Source organism: Dendrobium catenatum, unplaced genomic scaffold, assembly GCF_001605985.2.
Source record: "Dendrobium catenatum unplaced genomic scaffold, ASM160598v2 original_scaffold_194949, whole genome shotgun sequence".
In the NCBI taxonomy this organism is placed as follows: Eukaryota; Viridiplantae; Streptophyta; class Magnoliopsida; order Asparagales; family Orchidaceae; genus Dendrobium; species Dendrobium catenatum.
The window spans coordinates 113,177-131,639 of record NW_021513367.1 but is presented as its reverse complement, the minus strand read 5'-3'; the positions used below and the strand labels follow the sequence as shown (position 1 = coordinate 131,639).

The 18,463-nt window shown below is 33.6% G+C and overlaps 2 protein-coding genes across 3 annotated transcripts; one reads left to right on the top strand and one right to left on the bottom strand.

Annotated features, from left to right (window-relative positions):
* The first annotated feature begins 53 nt into the window (after positions 1-53).
* LOC110114020 lies at positions 54-10,812 on the top strand. The gene is made up of 4 exons (XM_020846767.2): positions 54-461; positions 7,220-8,748; positions 9,338-9,573; positions 10,376-10,812. The coding sequence occupies exons 1-3, from the start codon at positions 138-140 to the stop codon at positions 9,543-9,545; spliced, it is 2,061 nt and encodes a 686-aa protein (XP_020702426.2). The 5' UTR covers positions 54-137; the 3' UTR covers positions 9,546-9,573; positions 10,376-10,812.
* Positions 10,813-12,408: 1,596 nt separating this feature from the next.
* Positions 12,409-18,386, bottom strand: LOC110114015 (aspartate carbamoyltransferase, chloroplastic). Of its 2 annotated transcripts, none has more exons than XM_020846762.2 (6): positions 18,244-18,386; positions 16,673-17,256; positions 16,457-16,596; positions 13,477-13,650; positions 12,874-13,110; positions 12,409-12,798 (listed from the first exon to the last, which is right to left on the bottom strand). In XM_020846762.2, exons 2-6 carry the CDS (start codon positions 17,214-17,216, stop codon positions 12,694-12,696), a joined length of 1,200 nt encoding a protein of 399 aa, XP_020702421.1. In that variant the 5' UTR covers positions 17,217-17,256; positions 18,244-18,386; the 3' UTR covers positions 12,409-12,693. The 2 variants fall into 2 exon arrangements, with proteins under 2 accessions (XP_020702421.1, XP_028548239.1); XM_028692406.1 differs by having other exon boundaries at positions 16,673-17,229.
* Positions 18,387-18,463: the final 77 nt, after the last annotated feature.

The following is an 18,463-nucleotide window of genomic DNA, read 5'->3' as shown; positions in this document are numbered from 1 at the left end:
CGTTGCAATGCAGACTCTAATGAAGTCACGCGGTTCGCGGTGAGTTTGCTGTGCAAACAATTAAATGGTGCACGAAGTATTAGTTTAGCAGGGTTAAGTGGCACAGCGGGGGCTCGAGAAACGCAGGAGAGAGAACGATGGCGCCGGATTACCCTTCCGATCTGATCCAAGACATCAAGATCCGCCTGCGTCAGGCCGCTGGCGTGCCTTCATACGATCCCGGCGACCCTGCTCTCGGCTCATTTCCATGCGTCGCCGATGCCGTGGCTGCTCTTGATCCCACTCTCCCCGACTACCTTCGCTGTAAGAGATGCCATGGAGGACTTTTGAGAGGTATCAACTCGACAATCTGTATCTTCTGCGGCGCAGAGCAGAGAGGGGAGGATTTTTCCCGGACGATCTCCTTCAACTACACCGTGGGTTACCAGAAATTCCTCAAATCCCTCGACCTTGACGGTTCGGTAAATGCTTTTTCTCTCTTTCGATGTCCACGTTAGTTAGATTTTGAGGGAACCATGATTGTTTAGGCTTTTTATTATGATAAATTGAATACACTGTCCACCGTTGCCAGAAAATTTATACTGGGAAATCTGAAAAAAATAACTCCGCATTGCATTGTTTAGCTCTTAATGAGATAGGATCGTAGGAGGGTAGTTCTAAAGTTTGGTTGCCAAAAACGCATGTTTTTTTTAACAATCACAATAAAAAATAATATTCCATTGAATTAATTATCTTCTTTACCATCTACTTCCTCCTCCCTCTTCCCTTGCCTCTGTTGATGTGCTGCCCTTCAGGACACTGATTGCCTGTGCTAAAGGACTTTCAGAGAGTTATTTATAAACTTGTTGTCTAAAATCTTTCCCGGCCAAGATTCTACTGGATTTATTAAGTGAAATTGAGTATCTTAGACATGTTGACCGGGGCTCTTTGGCTTCCATTTTTTGGGCTGACCAATTGGTTGTTTGGCCGACCAAATAGCAAAATATTCTTTAGTTAACAAAATTATTTTTGTTTGACTACTAATGCAGGGCAACCTTAAAAAAGCTAGAAAAGATAATAATGAACGAAAATATGAAAAGATTAAGAAACAATAACATGATGAGCATGTCTCAAGCTCTAAATAAGAGATTGTTTTCTTAAAAGGATTATAGGTCTCACATGATAATGAAAAATAGTCTATACTTTCAAAATAATAAATTCTTCCAATAAACTATTTTACATGACCCGTAGCCTAGAGATGAAAGAAAGAAAAAATATTAATTAACCAAGAAATTGCTAACAAAATTTTAAGAAATTTAATATAATGAATACAAATATCCTCATGATATAATAAAATTTAAAGGATATTAAGTTATTAAAATATTTTTGGCAATAAAATTCAAGAGTTTATATCCATTGTAATTCTACCTTGCTTGAATATATTCAATAATAAATTTGGCTCCAAAGAATAGTTTAGCTCAGGTCTTCTGTTAGTTCCAAGCATAATTATTGATTTGTTTTGTAGAAATATGAATCCAAGGTGCAATAATCCTAATAATTGTAATATTTTTAAAAAATATAAAGCTTTGTAAAAAGATTAATCTATTGTTTTTCGAGGATTGTATCCCTTTTTACTTATGACTTTTAATGAAACGTATAATGATAATATAATAATCTTGAGACAGATGTATTTGACTTCAAGTCCTTTCAACCTAAGAATATTTAAACATACTATAATACCTTGTCTTACAGTCTAAAATAGATCATAAAAGTGGTCTCTATAATCAATAAATGGCAATAATAATATTTTTTTTAAGTTTACTCTGCATATCATTCCAAATAAATTTTATTGAGTAGCTAGGATTTGCTGAAATATTTAAGTCCCATCAATTTTGCTTTAATAAAATAAACTCTTTAAGTATTAAGCATTTTGTATCCTTTAAAGGATTCTTCTATTTTCTTTATATAATTTGATAAAAACCTTAATAAAATAATGAAATCTAAAAAAACTTAAAAAACTTAAATATTCATGATAAAATAAACCATTCAGAAATTATGTCCACACTCCACATCAAATATTCTGTTGACTTAATAATATGACCCCATGGACCCTAGCCATCTTGCATAAAAGGTTTTGTTGGCCTTAGTGCATACCAAAGAATGGCAAATTGAGTGTTTTAGAAAATTGAAATTTAAAGCACATTAATCACATTTATTCACCCACCCCAAAAGGTTAAAAATAATGTAAGAAAACTTTTAAGTAATTGAAAATTGCAAGTGAAAAATGTGCAAGTATTAAATGAATATGGAAGAGTAAAACGAGCAAATAAATACTAGGATTTTGAGCCTAGTTGCACTCCCCATGTTTTTCGTTATGAAGTCGTCCTTTAGTAATCAATGGCTTCTTCAAGCATGATTCCCGAAAAATCTGAAAACTACCTTTTGGTTCAAGTAGTAGAGTGCAATTTAATTATTTGGATTAAATGTGAACGCATCAATCTTTACCTTTTCAAGGACAATGAGAATACATCTATCATTTTTAATGTCTAAGGATGTACCTCTTTTAAAGAAAGAAGGTGGAGAGTAATATAGAAAATTTAGTAATTCGAACAACTCTTGGAGAAAAGAGAGATCATAGGCTCATTTGATAGTTGTTTACTTGCCTAATGCAAGCAGAATGTTTTTGCAAAGCAAGTGCATCTAGTTTACATGAAACAATTTGAGCATCTTTTCTAGAAATTTGCTTTAAATAAATTCTTTTAGAACGGAGTTTTGAAAATGCTTTTCATGAAGCAGCATTTTACATAGCAATTTCTCACCTCATTACCAAAGAAATCCTAAGGAAGAGGAGGAATACCCTTACAAAATTGCCAACCTTTGAATGTTATTCTCAATAATTTGAACAAACTCTATTGCTAGTAAATGTAAATGTCAATGTTAGGCTTGAATGTGCCAAAATAATGTGACTAAACATCCCCTGGGACTATTCTAGAGAAGTTCTTGAGCATTTCTCAAAGATTTAGCAAATAAGAGCATAAGAAAGCTGTTGAATTTGAAAAAATGGAGTGATTGCCACTGGAAGCCTAAGATTTTCCAAACTATTGTTTTTACTTCCCATAAAACCAATTAAAATCTATTTTAATAATATAAATGTACTTGAATATAATGCAGTAATCTTATTCAAACTCTCAAGAGAGTGAGCCAGTGAAGCTCAAGAGCACTACTCAAATATTTTGAGAATAAGAACATAAGAAATCTACTAAAAATTTGTTAAAAAAGAAGTTAGAAAAAAAAAAGAGCTTGCAAGTGAAAACTAAGATTGAAAGAAAACACAAGGGTATTTAATGCCTAAGCTTGGGAAATATTATAGAAGAAGCATATTAAGATAGCAGGTAGCAATTGGAGGGAAAAGCTTTCCAAAGAAACAACTATTGAATATTTCCATTTTCAAGCTTTTCCTTCATCCTTGAGATTTTAAACTCTAAAACTGTCCTCATATTTAGTTTACACCCATTGAGATCTTTTACTAAGAATTATGAAGTATCAAAAAGTTATCTTTCCAAGTGATGGTCAATTAGTTTGGTGAATAAATGTGCTTCTTATTGGTAGGCAAGAATAGACTATTCCTTAGTGGGTCAGCTAGGTTTGAAGTTTAAAATTAGTTTGGTTGACCAAAATGACATATCCGGATAATGAATATTTTGACCAAAATTTAAACTTTGTTCGACTAGTTTTTGACACCATTTTAGGGACGGTCAATAATAAAAGATGATTTAAAATATTAACTTATTTAGCTCAATGAAAGGGATATTTTCAGAAAAGTTTTTAAAAATTTCGTTACTAGTTTTTTCTGAGTGTTTTAGCACATGATTCAAAGTATGGCTTGATAATATATACCAACATAAATAAACCTTCAAGTTACTTGGGGCATCTCCATCCGAAAAACTCATTTTCCACTCCAAAATACAGTAACACTCCAAACTGCAGTAACTTGTCTCCAATCAAACTCCATTTCATAATACAAAAAGGAATATTCTGTGTATATTCTTTCTTGTATCTTTTTTTTTTAGTTTGTTTTTGTATTGTCTACTATGTATTTTTTTATTTATTCGATATCCTTTAAATTTATATGGGAATTTTATCTTAATTTTTATATTAATGTTGTATCTTAATTATGCTATTGCAATTTAAATTATTTAAGATGAAAAACCTAATTTAGATAAATTAATTACACTAAAAATATATTAAAATTTTTAAAATAATGTGTTTATAAATTATTAATTTTTAAAAATTAATAATGAAGAACCTACACTTAAACAATAATGCATTTGGAGGTGGATTTCATCTTAATAATGAAGGACCTATATTTTGAAATAAATATATTAACAAGTTAGACCTACTTATTATAATTTTCATCTTAATAATTTTGAACCTACATTTTCAAATTATGCCTACTTATAATTTTTTTAACAAAAAATAAATCTTAGTCGATAAATTAATTTGGAATAAAAATACGTACTAAATAAAATAAGTATTTATTCAATAAAATGAAAATTACATTAATATGTTGCTTGCACAAATAATCAATCAATGCATTTCGCTGTGCGATGTGGGCATCTTTATTCCTGATTTATCTATGGCTTGCGATAAATTTCTAAAATTGGGTAATTGAGTAGTCAAATTCCTAGTAGAGAAGAGTGAGAATATTAAAGGATGAAGATCATTGATTTGTCAATTCGGTTCAGGACTAGTTGAGAAGTGTGATACTCTTAAAGGGTAGAGGTAATTGAGTTGTCAAATTCATTCATGACTAGTAGAGAAGCGTGAGAATCTTAAAGGACAAAGATTATTATTTGTCAATTTCTTTTAGGATTAGTTGAGAAGCGTATCCTAAAATATAGAGGTAATTGAGTTGTTAAATTCGTTCAGGACTAGTAGAAAAGCGTGAGAATCTTAAAGGACGGAGCATTTATTTGTCAATTCCGTGCAAGACTAGTTGAGAAGCGTGAGAATCATGCCACTAGAATTTTTTTAGGTAGGTGTTGAAGAGTATGTCATGTATTGTTTATGTAAAATGATGGGATTAAATATTTCTTATCCAACTATGGAAGAAATAATGGGAGAATCAACTATTCCAAAATAATTTCTACCAGAAGAAGAGGACCACACTTGAATCAGATAAGGTCTATCTGATGGTTTGTATTGTCTACTATGTATTTTGGATGTTGGGGGTTTTAGTGCATACAAATCGCTTGTTTTTATCAATTTTGTAATTTTTAGATCTCATTTTTTGAGTATTTGATTTTGTTTTTGTGTTAGTTTGATAACTCTATATGTTGTACTTTTATATTTATTTCGCAACTTCATGTAATTTTTCTTTATGCTAATGTTATATTTTAATTATGCTATTGCATTTTAAATTATTTCAAATGGAAAATCTAATTTAAATAAATTAATTACATAAAAATATATTAAAATTAGAAAATTAATAACATAATATATTTGAGATCAAAATTTAAAATGCTTTAAAATTACAGACTTGGTCAGCCTTATGAATAAGCTACAAAAAAATTTTAATATCATCATTTAAAATTCAAACATTTTACAATAAATTTTTATTTTTTAAAATAAAAGGAATGGGATTGTGAATAGTGTGACAAATATTTTTTTATTTTTCAAAAGTCCATTATTGGCGTCGCACAGTTCACTTCTGCGAAGATATGGGTGAATTTTTCGTTCAGGTGGAGTTGAATGCGGACGACATACAATGGTTTGGAGTTCCGTTGGAGCTGGCCTTAGTAACCCTAATCATTAGGAAAAAGTGATTGGAAGTGAATCAAATGCTTGATAACATTTATGAACAATTCTTCAAAAGCTTAATGATTTTTATTTTTATTGAGATCTAGCCTGAGCATACAATGGGCTTTTGAATTTTAAGCATGAAGCGTAACTTAGTTTAGTTATTGTGTTGGTATATTTTTTTATTGGCTTGAAGAGGTTTCATTGGATCTTATGTGCATGGCATCAAAGTATACTATGATCCATAAATAGAGATGTTAAAATTCTAGAAGGATGCTGTTATGATTTGAACATCATGTTGGATATTGGTGATTCTCACATAGCAAGAACTATTTCTATTTGGCATCTCTTTTTTTTTTTCGAAGGAAAATTTCAGTACTGTTTTAAAATCCTTTGGACACTATGAGCAGGTGTTGAGCAAAGTTTAACCCATCCTTTGCTACTTTAAACTGGGTTGTATTCACAATAAATCCCATTTTGAATTCTCTCATTTATTCTTCCTCTATGATTTATCTTATCCATCCCTTGAAGGTTTTCTAATTTTGTGCTTGACAATTGGTCATATGTAATAATATGTGGTTCTTATGTATGAGATGTTACTTTTAGTTGTTAAAAAGTTATATACTTAAATAGTCAATTATCCAATTATTTTCATGTCATATATTGACATTTTTCAAGATTAGCTATGTGAACATCTTTGGATTGTTTATGTTGTGTCAATATATGTCTTTCACAGCTTCTAGAGAAACAACAAAATTCTCATGGAGAGCTTTTTGCTTGAAGTCTCTTGAAAGTTTGGATATGAAATTTTGTTTTTTTTAGATATGAAGGTATGGGAGAACATAGTTTGGTTGCATTTACTTCATCCTATGAATAGAAATTTGAGGGGACTGTCAACACATTAATATTTTAATTTTGAGTGCTTTTTGATCCACCAATTAATGAGATCTTTCCATTGACATTACTTTTACATGGCACTCCTGTTCCTTAGACTAAGTAATATGCAGATAGGCTAGTCATGTAGCCGACCCTATGTAGTGGGATAAAGGCTTGATATTGTTGTTGTTATTGTAATATAATGATTCTTGTGCAAAAAACATTACAGGCTTATGTGTTGTCTCTGTAACTAAATTTGTCATCTTCATCATCATTAGCCTTAGCATAAATATTTTGAGCTTGGATTATGAATATCATTCTCCATTTGTTAGTGATGTATGAGATGTTAAATCTAGTGTGCAAAATGTTTTGCACAATCTTAGGTTTGGTTTAGTCCTTTTTCTTTCCCAATTTTTTTACATTAATTTTTTCAAACATATTATCTTTGTATTTTCTAGCCTTTGTTGTACATGTGCAAATGACTTCAGTTTATTTTCTATTATCTTATCTTAAATATAGATGATGTAAGTACATTTCTAAAGAATAATTTATGATAATGTTTCAGGAAGTGGTTAATTTGGAAGCTGAATCAAAAGAGTCAAGTAGGGGCAAGGATTCACCGAAAGTTGGGGTGACATTGTCTAATATTTTGGACTTGAAGTTGAGGTGGCCAAGAGAGAGAGAAGAAATTGATAATAGCAATAGCAACGCGGCTCCTTCTCAGGTAGCCCTTGTAAGTTTATCAGGTGTGAATTTGGATAATTTTTTCTCTGATCAGAAAAATGAGGTTTCCTCCAGGTCTAGTACTTCTCAAGTGAGTGGTCATGGTGCAAACTCATTTTCAGTTGAATTGGACAGTTCCTTCTCTGTTACAAGAAATGAAACAGTTTCCGGTGCTCAGAATGCAACTGTCGAGCAATTTATGCCTAGAAAACAGGATGTAATTACTCATGCCAATTTATCCTCCAGATCCCAAAAGTTTAGTTTTTCTGAACGACAGAAATCATTAGATGTAGCAAATAGTTCTGCTGATGCCGAAGGTAGCAATTCGGATGATGCTTTTGCTGATTGGGAAACCGATTTCCAATCTGCCAGTTCTGCAACATTTGAGGCCACGTCCAAACAAATTGATCCCGTACAGTATGCTCTAGACTTTCAATCTGCTAATCCTACATTAGTCACCGCTGAAACTGAGTCAAGAACTATGGATCTTTTCCATAATCCTATTGGCTACCAGTCAGCTAATTATGTAACAGTTGGAACAGAGTCCAAGAAAATTGATCCCTTCCAGAATTCTTCGAACTTTCAACCTGAGAATCCTACAGTTCTTGCCATGGAGTCCAGAACAAACGATCTTTTGCAAAATTCTGTGGACTTTCAGTCTGCAAACTCTGTAGCAGTTGCAGCAGATTCAAGACATGTTGATCTTTTCCCGAGTCCTGCAGGCTTTCAATCAAGAAATTTGGAAACCGTTGAAAAAGAGTTAAGGTATATCGATCATTTCCAGAATTCTGGTGCAGACTTCTCTCCAATTATCATACCAAAGTCAGATCAAAACACAAATATGGGGCATAATTCCAGCAATGATGACACTGGTGGGGTTCTAACGCATGAAGTAGACGAGGCTATCTCACATAATGATTGGCTTCAGAATGAAATGTGGTCTCAGAGTCCAAAAATATCAAAGGAAACCGGTCGTTTAGACGGTATTAGTAGTAGCATTTTTGTAGGTGAACTTAAGAATGAAGAGAAAGAAACAACTTCTGTGAAGGTTAGCTGGACTCAAGATGATTTATGGCAGAGAAGTGTAAATGAAATTAATAATAAAAGCTTTAATCACCATGATGATGACTTGTTTGATGATTGGCAAGATTTTAGAACTGCAACCAATGCATCAGGAAATTTGTCAGTTTTGCAATCACTAACCAGTGACAAGGTTCATGTCCTTCCTTTAGAAGCAAACTCAGGAGATTTAGAGGATTTGGAATTTGGTTGTTTCATACAATCAGATTCATTTTCATCTGCTTTGAATGGTCTGCAAAGTCCAAATCATGTCAATACTAGACAACAAGGGGGTGATTCAATTGCAAACAGGTATGAGAGGAAACTCCATATTCTTCATAATCATTTTGATTGTTGACTTTGCTGTCCTTTCAACTAATTCACCTAACCTTGCAAGCAATAATGGTTCCCCCTCACTATTATTTTATCTGTCAAAGCTCTTTATTAGATGTTCTGCATTTATTTAATTGCTATTAGTGAAATAACCCAGAAATTTGAATACCTTATTGGAGCTCCACGCCCAAACCTGCAGTAATCCGGCCTCCGAACCACCCTTATAGCAATCTTACCATGATGGTCAACTGACAACAAAATCTATATAGCTGGCTTTCTTCATGGGATAAAATTAGGTTTAAGAATCTTGGATAAAATCCATTACTTATTTAGGCTTCGTTTGGGACGACTTTTTTGTTGCTTCTTAAAGCAGCTTTCTAGTAAAAAAATTTAATTATTGAACTAAAAAAATTATTTAAAGCAGCATCAAGAAAGCCGTCCCAAATGAAGCCTAGTTTGTAATTCAGGTTTAGAAATCTTGGCAGGTAGGAATGATCAACCATCGTGCTTTGCATATTTTTCGTTAAAGCTCAGTTTTTCTTTTTCCCTTTTTTTTTTCTCTTTGCAGGGAAAATCAAAGTAATGAGAAAATTGGCACCGCAACCGCTCTTTCTAGCGGTTCAGATATCAATGCGAATACTCCTAATGCTTCTGATCTGGATGCTTCCCAATACAAAGTGGATATGCTGCTGGCTCAGATGCCAGACCTCTCGTTCATGCTTGAGGAATCCCTCTATATTCCGAAGAAGCCCAGCAGTTCTGAGCTGAATACCTGATTCTGGTTCCAGTTGTACAATCCATAAGGTTTGTCATTTATCCCAATTTCGGATATTTTTGGCTTGTAGCAATGAGTTTACATACCTTTGGAGCAAGCAAGAACGAGAGGATTATAAAAGAAAATAATAGCTGGCTTTAAAGAACCGAGACAAGCATTATTGAAAGGAAGAATCCTTGATACAAAATGATCTTTTTGGATTCCGATGGATATTTCTGGGCTATTCAAAAGTATTTACTATTTCATTGTATTTAATAGACAGCTGAGATGAGAAGAGCATAGAGAGGGGTTTCCATGTAAAATATTGTTGGTTCAAACCGTTCTTTTGAACTGTTTTTCTATCCATTGGTCTTCCTGCTGCAGTTATTCCCAGAATGTTTTCTCTTTCTTAAAGGGTTATGTGATGTGTCCCTGTCTTGTTGCTACTTGCTAATGTTTTTTCCTGCTATGATTGCTTGCGGATGTTATATCTGTCATCTACCTTATTGATGATAAAAGACATCAATCTTCTCAGCGATGGGAAATATTGATGTTTGTGAATGATAGGAGTTAGCATTTGTGTTGGAGATGGGCATCTACTTTATTGGCAATGATGGAAATTGGGGTTGTTGATGATGATGATAATCAACTTTATTAACAATAACAAGCTTCACATTGATGTCATAGACGAGCATCAACCGTATTGGCAACAACATTCATTCATTTGCGTTAAAGTTGAGTATGAACATCACCTTATTAGCAACAGCGGGCATCTACATTAGTTTTTGACAATGATTGCCAACTTTGTTGGTGAAAAGTGAAAACAAAATTTGACGTTAGTGTCAATGTAAGGTTTGTCATTTATCCCAATTTCGGATATTTTTGGCTTGTAGCAATGAGTTTACATACCTTTGGAGCAAGCAAGAGCGAGAGGATTATAAAAGAAAATAATAGCTGGCTTTAAAGAACCGAGACAAGCATTATTGAAAGGAAGAATCCTTGATACAAAATGATCTTTTTGGATTCCCTTAGATATTTCTGGGCTATTCAAAAGTATTTACTATTTCATTGTATTTAATAGACAGCTGAGATGAGAAGAGCATAGAGAGGGGTTTCCATGTAAAATATTGTCGGTTCAAACCGTCTTTTGAACTGTTTTTCTATCCATTGGTCTTCCTGCTGCAGTTATTCCCAGAATGTTTTCTCTTTCTTAAAGGGTTATGTGATGTGTCCCTGTCTTGTTGCTACTTGCTAATGTTTTTTCCTGCTATGATTGCTTGCGGATGTTATATCTGTCATCTACCTTATTGATGATAAAAGACATCAATCTTCTCAGCGATGGGAAACATTGATGTTTGTAAATGATAAGAGTTAGCATTCGTATGGGGGATGGGCATCTACTTTATTGGCAATGATGGGATGATGGGAAGTTGGGTTGTCGGCGACGGTGATAATCAACTCTATTAGCAATAACAAGCTTCATATTGATGTTGTTGACGAGCATCAACCGTATTGGCAACGTTCATTTGCGTTAAAGTTGACTACGAGCATCACCTTATTAATCTTATTAGCAACAACGGGCATCTGCATTAGTTTTTGACAATGATTGCCAACTTTGTTGGTGAAAAGTGAAAACAAAATTTGACGTTAGTGTCAATGATGTATGTCATCCTTATGAGCAATGAAAAGCATATGCATAAGCTTTGACAATGAGTATATGCCTTATTAGAAAGAGTAAGTGTCGATCATGATATTGATAGTGGGCGAGAATCTTGTTGGCGATGATGGACATTAGCATTGGCGTCAATAAAGTGTTAGCATTGTAGGCCATGATTGACATAGACATTGAAGTCAACGATGGCCGTCACAATTTGCATTATAGGTGGGCATTGACGGTGTCCAGAATGAGCACCATTGTTGGAGTCGACGGTGAGTGTCAATGATGGGAGTTGGCTTGTTTGCAATGTCAAGCCATGACGTTTGTGTCAACACCAATGTCGACAATAAGGGCAAGACCCATCATCAATACAAACACCACATATTATTGTGAATATGGGTAACAATCATGGTTACATATACGCATAATCACCAATAAGTTTAATGCTTATCGTTAACACCAACTCTAACAACTATCATTACTAACAAGGCCGATACTTTCCATCTAAACTAGCACTGATGTCAATCATCATTAATAAAGTTGATGCAAATCGTTCAATGCCCTTTCCATAAAAATAAAAGCACCAATGATGTCGCCCATCGTTGATAACAAAGATAATGCACTACCAAGGTAGATGCTTTCTCTCAAAATCAACCGTCTCCCCACCAATAAAGAGAATAATAAAAAAAAATCTCCAATAATATTTTGATGACAACTCTAAAGCCTCAAGGCTCTTACTTCCACCATTAAAATCATCTTTCACCATTTATATCTACTATATTGCATCATTATATTGTCTAATTATGCAAAATGACACCATTTATAAACTACAACTCACATTACTAAGATTATTTCAACTAATTCAAGCCCCATAAAATTTTCTCTTTCACGTGATTTTCAAGTAAAAAATCTCCGATCTCTTGGGAGTTTTTCTGAACTCATTTATTAGTATGTTTGTGAAATTTTTATGCAATACTAATATGATAAAGTCTCTCTCTCACCAAAATCAAGGAAAGAATGACAAACTATATAAGCAAAAAAAAAAAAAAAACATAAAACACAAGGTACCTTTTAATATACTTTGTGAATTTCAATTGAGAACTCCACTGTTGTCTGCTCATAGTAGAGCCAAAAAGATACCAAATGAAATAAATAAGCAGAACTTGGACTTATTATGGAGAAATGTTCACTGACTTGAATCTTTTTACTAGCCATCAAAAGAATCAACTGAAAAAGGAGTAAATTCGCTATAGTTTGCATTTTGCTCACTCATGTAGAAAAATAGGATTCGACTCAGTCTCATCCAGAGGAGCAAAAATAAGATACAAGTCCACTCTGGTTCTTAGAACAAAACAATCCTTCAAGATGTAATCAAAACTCATCTAATAAACTATGAGAACATAAATCCAAACAAACGGATATTGCAAATAAAAAAAAAATCTCTCTTCTCATTCTCAGATCACAGTGATTTTCACTGGGTGCAATTGTTTTAGAGTTAAACTTCCTTTCATTGTCAACCAAGAAGTAGAAGCTTTAAAAGAGCCATTCTTATGTAAAGTCCATTCTTTACTTGTCTAAAATAAGCAGCTCTGGGATCAGAATCCACTTCCAATGTAATCTGCAAAATATTATACACATTTTGGTTTATGATGAGAAGAAGATATGAAGATAATGTGATAGAACTTTGACTTACCTCGTCAAGTCTAGGAAGGGGATGCATCACAACTGCATGCCTTGGCATAACACTCAAAACTTCCTTGTCCACTATGTATTTTCCACGAGCTGCTTCATACAAATCTATTCTCTCACCAAATCTTTCTCGCTGAATCCTTGTTTGATATATAACATCACATTTTGATGCTACATCCAATAGATCAGTGCTTTCTTCCCATTCGACGCCCTTTGATGTCAAATAGTCCTTTATGTCATCCTATAACAATGCGTTTTCATTAAAAACAACAATAGAGTAAGCGATCATCTATATGAAGGCTTGTTTGGGATGGCTTTCTTATTGCTTCATAAAACAACTTTTTAGTACAACTTTTTGTACTAAAAAGCTGCTTTATGAAGCAGAAAGAAAGTCGTCCCAAAGAAGCTTGAGTTAGAAAATCACTGTTGTTTACTTAATAGGCATAGTTCAACAAGATCTTTTAGCTGTTATGCAGTAATCTAATTGCACTAAGCAGACTCAAATAGTGTTGATAAGGTTAATGGTGATGGTGATGAATATCTGATTGATATGCTAGTCAATGTTGCATCTATTTGAATCAGTAAGTTGTTCTAGATAAACCTTTACCTTCATCTTCACAACATCAGGGGAGACGAAGTAGATTTTGATATCTTGGTACTTTGCAATCAAATAAGCCAGCGAACGAACTGTTCTTCCATTAGCAAGATCACCAACCAAACCCAGCTTTATTCCATCAAATCTACCTAACTCTCTTCCGATTGTGTACACATCTAAAAGAGCCTGGCACAACCAAAAAGATATTGGGGAATTGTCATATTCCAAGCCTGAGCATTCAGTAGGAGAAGAACAAATTCTAGAATTTCTTTTGTAATAAAATAATGAATTTCACTTGTTGGAAGTGGTTTGGAGTAGAATCTATCCCTGCAAACTTAGTTTTCAAAGGAACGTTAACAATATTTATTCTGATCATTCTCCTGATTTCTCCAGAATGGAGCAAAGAAATGCAGAAGAGAAACCTACCATAAAGCACTGCTTAAACACCTTGATAGCCTAATGCATTAGATTTATTTATCAGGTGTGATAATATGCAATGCAACACATACGATACAGTAAAGTCTAACCATATAGCTCCTTACACGTGGTCAACCACTCCACACCTATGTAAGCAGACGGCAACAATTCAATAATAGCATTTACAGAGCAAAGTCTAGTCAAGTACCTCATTTGGCAATAACATGAACTATTAGCATGACAGGCCTCATTTGGGATGGCTTTCTTACTGCTTCTTAAAGCGGCTTTTTAGTACAAAAATTTTACTACAAACTTGTTTTAAGAAGCAATAAGAAAGCTGCCCTAAACGAAGCCTCAGTCTTCGAATTCCAAGAATGGAGATAGCATATGGGATATGATATGCCTATGGTCGATTACGCATGCAACTGCATTTTCACCAGAATTGTTAAATTGAACATGGTATGATTTACTGGAACTGTCAATAGTCAATACTTAAAATTTGAACATGTTGATGTAAACTGGTTCAAGGAAGCATCTAGCAGTGGTCTCACATTTATGGATGACACTTTTGGTCCTTTGTGCAAATGAAGAATCATTTGAGTGTAAGAAATTAGTTTCATCGTTGGCGTGCCTAACCAATAATGCAAAAATATTTCATGACCTTCTCTACTTGATTCTACGTCTGAATCACTCTCCATTGTCTTATACCTACAAATGATATCATCATCAGTGCACGTATGATGAAGCATTTCAAGCTTGGAACAATGCGTCTCATTGAGACAAACCACTAGTCTATATTGTTGCTCAGATAAGTTTATGTTAGCTAATAATATCATAAGATCTTGCGTCTCTTCGTATGTATTAGTGGTAGACAAAATATTATTGATTGTGTTTTAATGTTGGCTAAGTCAATAAGTTGAAACGGCACTTGCATTATTTCAACATATATAACTAGTGCTTGTCATCTAGCCTTCAATAAAATTATCTCACACGCCTCATCATTTAAAATATGGATCGTCATAAAATCACCACACATAGGAAAACAATAAATAAGATAAAATAAATGCAGAGTTACTTATCTGTCTAGCATGCTTGAATCCATATGATTAATTTTTCAATTTTTGACAAGGAAAGATTGATATGTCAAATTAAATTTTATCCATCAGATTTTTCAATTATAAATCTCATCATATTAGACAACAAAATTAAAATTTTTATCATTGATATGAGATCAAGTGATGCATTCATGAATTTAAAAGGAATTGAAAAATTTGCTAAAAAATTAGTGAAGAATAAAAAAAATTACATTTATCTTTTTGTATTCCTACCTATAAAGCTTGCTATGATATTGTTTATTACTACAACATTATTAAAATAGTATTCTTTGGTGCGAAGATTGTAAATAATCATTTATGCACCATATGGGAGATTAAAGAATGAATGATTGTTTGATCACTTATACCGAGAAAGATATATTTAATAGTATTGATAATGAAATAATTGTACAATGATTTCAAAATATGAAGATTAAGAGAGAAAATTTGTATGTAACATGTAAGGAGAATATGAAAAGAAAACATTTTTAATTATAAGTTTTTCTTAATCATATAATTATATTTTAATAATGATAATTCTTAAAAAAAAAATAACCCCCAATGTCAGTTCAAGCACGGATGAAAAAAGTAGAGTATATTTTTAAAATTAATAATTTGTGTCCCCAACAACAACATCAAGCCTTTATCCCACTACGTGGGGTCGGCTACATGAATCCTTTTTCTTCATTGTGTCCTATTAAAAGTCAAATTCTCATTTAAATCTAATAAAGAAAGATCATTCATAATATTTTCTAACCAAATCTTTTTAGGTCTACCCCTACCTTTCTTAACCCAAGTCAAATCTAATACCTCTACTCTCCTAACCAGGTCACCGGAAGGCCGCCTTTTTATGTGACCAAACCATCTAAGGCGACTCTCTCTAATCTTATCTTCTACTAGAGCTACTCCAACCTTTTCACGTATATGCTCATTTCGTATCCTATCTCTAAGGGTAAAGCCATTCATCCACCTGAGCATCCTCATCTCTGCCTATTATTGAATTTACAGTGTTTTGACCTGAGGTCAATATCTCATAACAAAAACTCCCTCAGGCCAACACAGTCAATCTTACAGTGGTACTTTGATATATTTCTTGTTCTTATTTAAGCAGACTACCAAGCTGCTTTCCAACTATGAAATTGGTTCAACACAAACTAATCAACCAAAGCTACCATCACATGCGTTCTCTATTTGTGAATCAGAACATGCACTATAAAATCATTAACAATTGTGGATCAGCCAACCAAAAAAAAAACTGAATAGGAAGAGTATACACTATACTTCATTAAAAACAACTAATTATGTTTCGATAAAAAAGGAAAAGTATGCAAAAGAAGATTCAAAAGACTGGTCACACTAAACTAAAGAAAAATGGATGGGCAAACTATAGATTTTACCTTGATGGCATTATGCTGAAAAATTTAAACAAAAGGGTACCATAAAATGATGAGATAAATATTATGTTTTGCTCAGAAACAAACCTGCGTTGGATGCTGTCCTGGGCCATCTCCGGCATTAATAACTGGAATATTTGCAGTAGCAGCTGCTCTTCTGGCAGCCCCACTTTCAAAGTGACGTAGCACAATTATATCAGAGTATCCTTCAACCGTCCTTATAGTGTCTGTAGGAAGTTTTCTTGGTCATCAACCGCAAGGAAATTCAGGAGTACTTGTCATGAGTGAAGCAAACTACAATACCTTCAAGAGTTTCTCCCTTTGCTGCTGAAGAAAATTCTCTTGCATTTTCAGTTGTCAAAACTTCCCCTCCCAACCTTTTCATTGCAGATTCAAAGGAAAGTCTAGTTCTTGTTGAAGGCTCATAGAACAAGGTGGCCATTAAGAAACCATCTAATATCTTGCTTCCAGATGAATTCTTCTCAATTGATTCCATCTCAAGAGCCACTTTGAATATATAATCTAAGGTATCTCTATCAAACTGTTGGGACTCGATTACGTCAACAAGTTGAAACTTTGGCTCTGCTGTTATAGGTAAATTTCCAACCTCAACCGAGGAGCATTGACTTCTGAATAAAAATTGACTTCTTGAATGACCCATTACCAAGAGCCCCTTGGTGTTAAGGCATGCAACTGAGTTATTTTTGTATTTATTAAAGGGCTTGAGAAAGAGTGGAGACTTGTATAAGGAAATTGAAGGCTTCACATCAGAAAATAAGTTTGTTGATGCATTTGAAATTTGCAATCCATTTCCAGAAGAACAGGAAAATAGAGTGGAAACAGTCATCGCAGCACGAGCACTGTAAAATATGGTGTCCTTCAAATTTCTGCTGGTCCAAGTCCAAATTAATTACAAGAAAGAATTGCATTTTCTTTTTCTATTTAAGAATGGAACCCAAATTGCAAAAGTGCAAATAAGACACTAATCCTTCTCTAATATACAATAGGAAATGCATCATGAAACAAATTTAAAGCACAATAATAGCTTTATAAGAAGCAAGTATAGTAAAATGCAGGAAATGATCTTTTCAATATGATAATATGCTGGTTGTTAAATAAGTTGAGAAATTCTCAAAATTTTCTGGTGGGAGATAACAACTTAGTAAACTTAAGTACTTTCCAGGAGACGTGCTCCAGAAGAAGGGATGATCAAGATGAAACATATCATAAAATTTATCCAGGTTCATGTAAGGTAACTATAATGATGAGAAGATCAATCAAACTGCTCATAACAGACATATAAAAGATGGATATCAGAACACCTATTGAAACATCAAATCAATAGCTAACGTATAAAACTCATAACTCCAATCCAGAGAAATGTGGGGTTCATTGACACATTTCCACAAACAGAATGCTGACCTTCTACACAACTATGGTATTACATCACCGTTTCTTCGTTCATCAAATGCGGGCACAACCAAGAAATGCAAAGGAAAAAAAAAACTAACTCTAAATTTGTGACCTAAGCAAGTATTTTAACTGAATATCGCCACCAATTCAAGCATCCGCTCTATTAACTCCAGCAAAAAATGAAGAAAAATAATCCAAGCATAAGAAACATAAAATGCATCTAGGTTTCTCCTTATGGTGCTAAAGAAACTCCAGCACCGGAAACCAAATGCAACCAAATCAATCACAGGCAATAAACTTTTACAAACAATCTTCAAACAGTGTTTAGTTTTCGCTGAGAGTAATCACTAGCCAAAATAATATATTGAAACCATCACTTCATTAGAGGAGAAAGGATGGCAACTGAACAAGGTTATCACCGACAGAAGGGGAGGGGAAGCGAGAGAGTAGAGGAAATTTACCTTAGGTGGTCGTTGCCGGCGCAACCAGATGGAAGCCAACGAATGCCGGCGGCGTAGGCGAGATGACGTCGGGAGCGACCGCGGAGACCGATGAAAGTGAAGTTAATAATAACTTACAGGGAAAAAATATTAGTTAAAGTCACATCCAAACAATCAAATAAACAAAGAAAATAATTATCAGAGTATTCTGAGATAATATTTATATGAAAATGAATACAAA

Excerpts from the sequence above, each read along its gene's own strand:
- LOC110114020 (XM_020846767.2), top strand. The coding sequence starts at position 138 with ATGGCGCCGGATTACCCTTCCGATCTGATCCAAGACATCAAGATCCGC. Across the intron at positions 462-7,219 it reads CCCTCGACCTTGACGGTTCG|GAAGTGGTTAATTTGGAAGC; the intron begins GTAAATGCTTTT and ends ATAATGTTTCAG. Across the intron at positions 8,749-9,337 it reads GGTGATTCAATTGCAAACAG|GGAAAATCAAAGTAATGAGA; the intron begins GTATGAGAGGAA and ends TTCTCTTTGCAG.
- LOC110114015 (XM_020846762.2), bottom strand. The coding sequence starts at position 17,216 with ATGACTGTTTCCACTCTATTTTCCTGTTCTTCTGGAAATGGATTGCAA. Across the intron at positions 16,597-16,672 it reads AAAGGGAGAAACTCTTGAAG|ACACTATAAGGACGGTTGAA; the intron begins GTATTGTAGTTT and ends AACTTCCTACAG. Across the intron at positions 13,651-16,456 it reads CAGGACAGCATCCAACGCAG|GCTCTTTTAGATGTGTACAC; the intron begins GTTTGTTTCTGA and ends TGGTTGTGCCAG.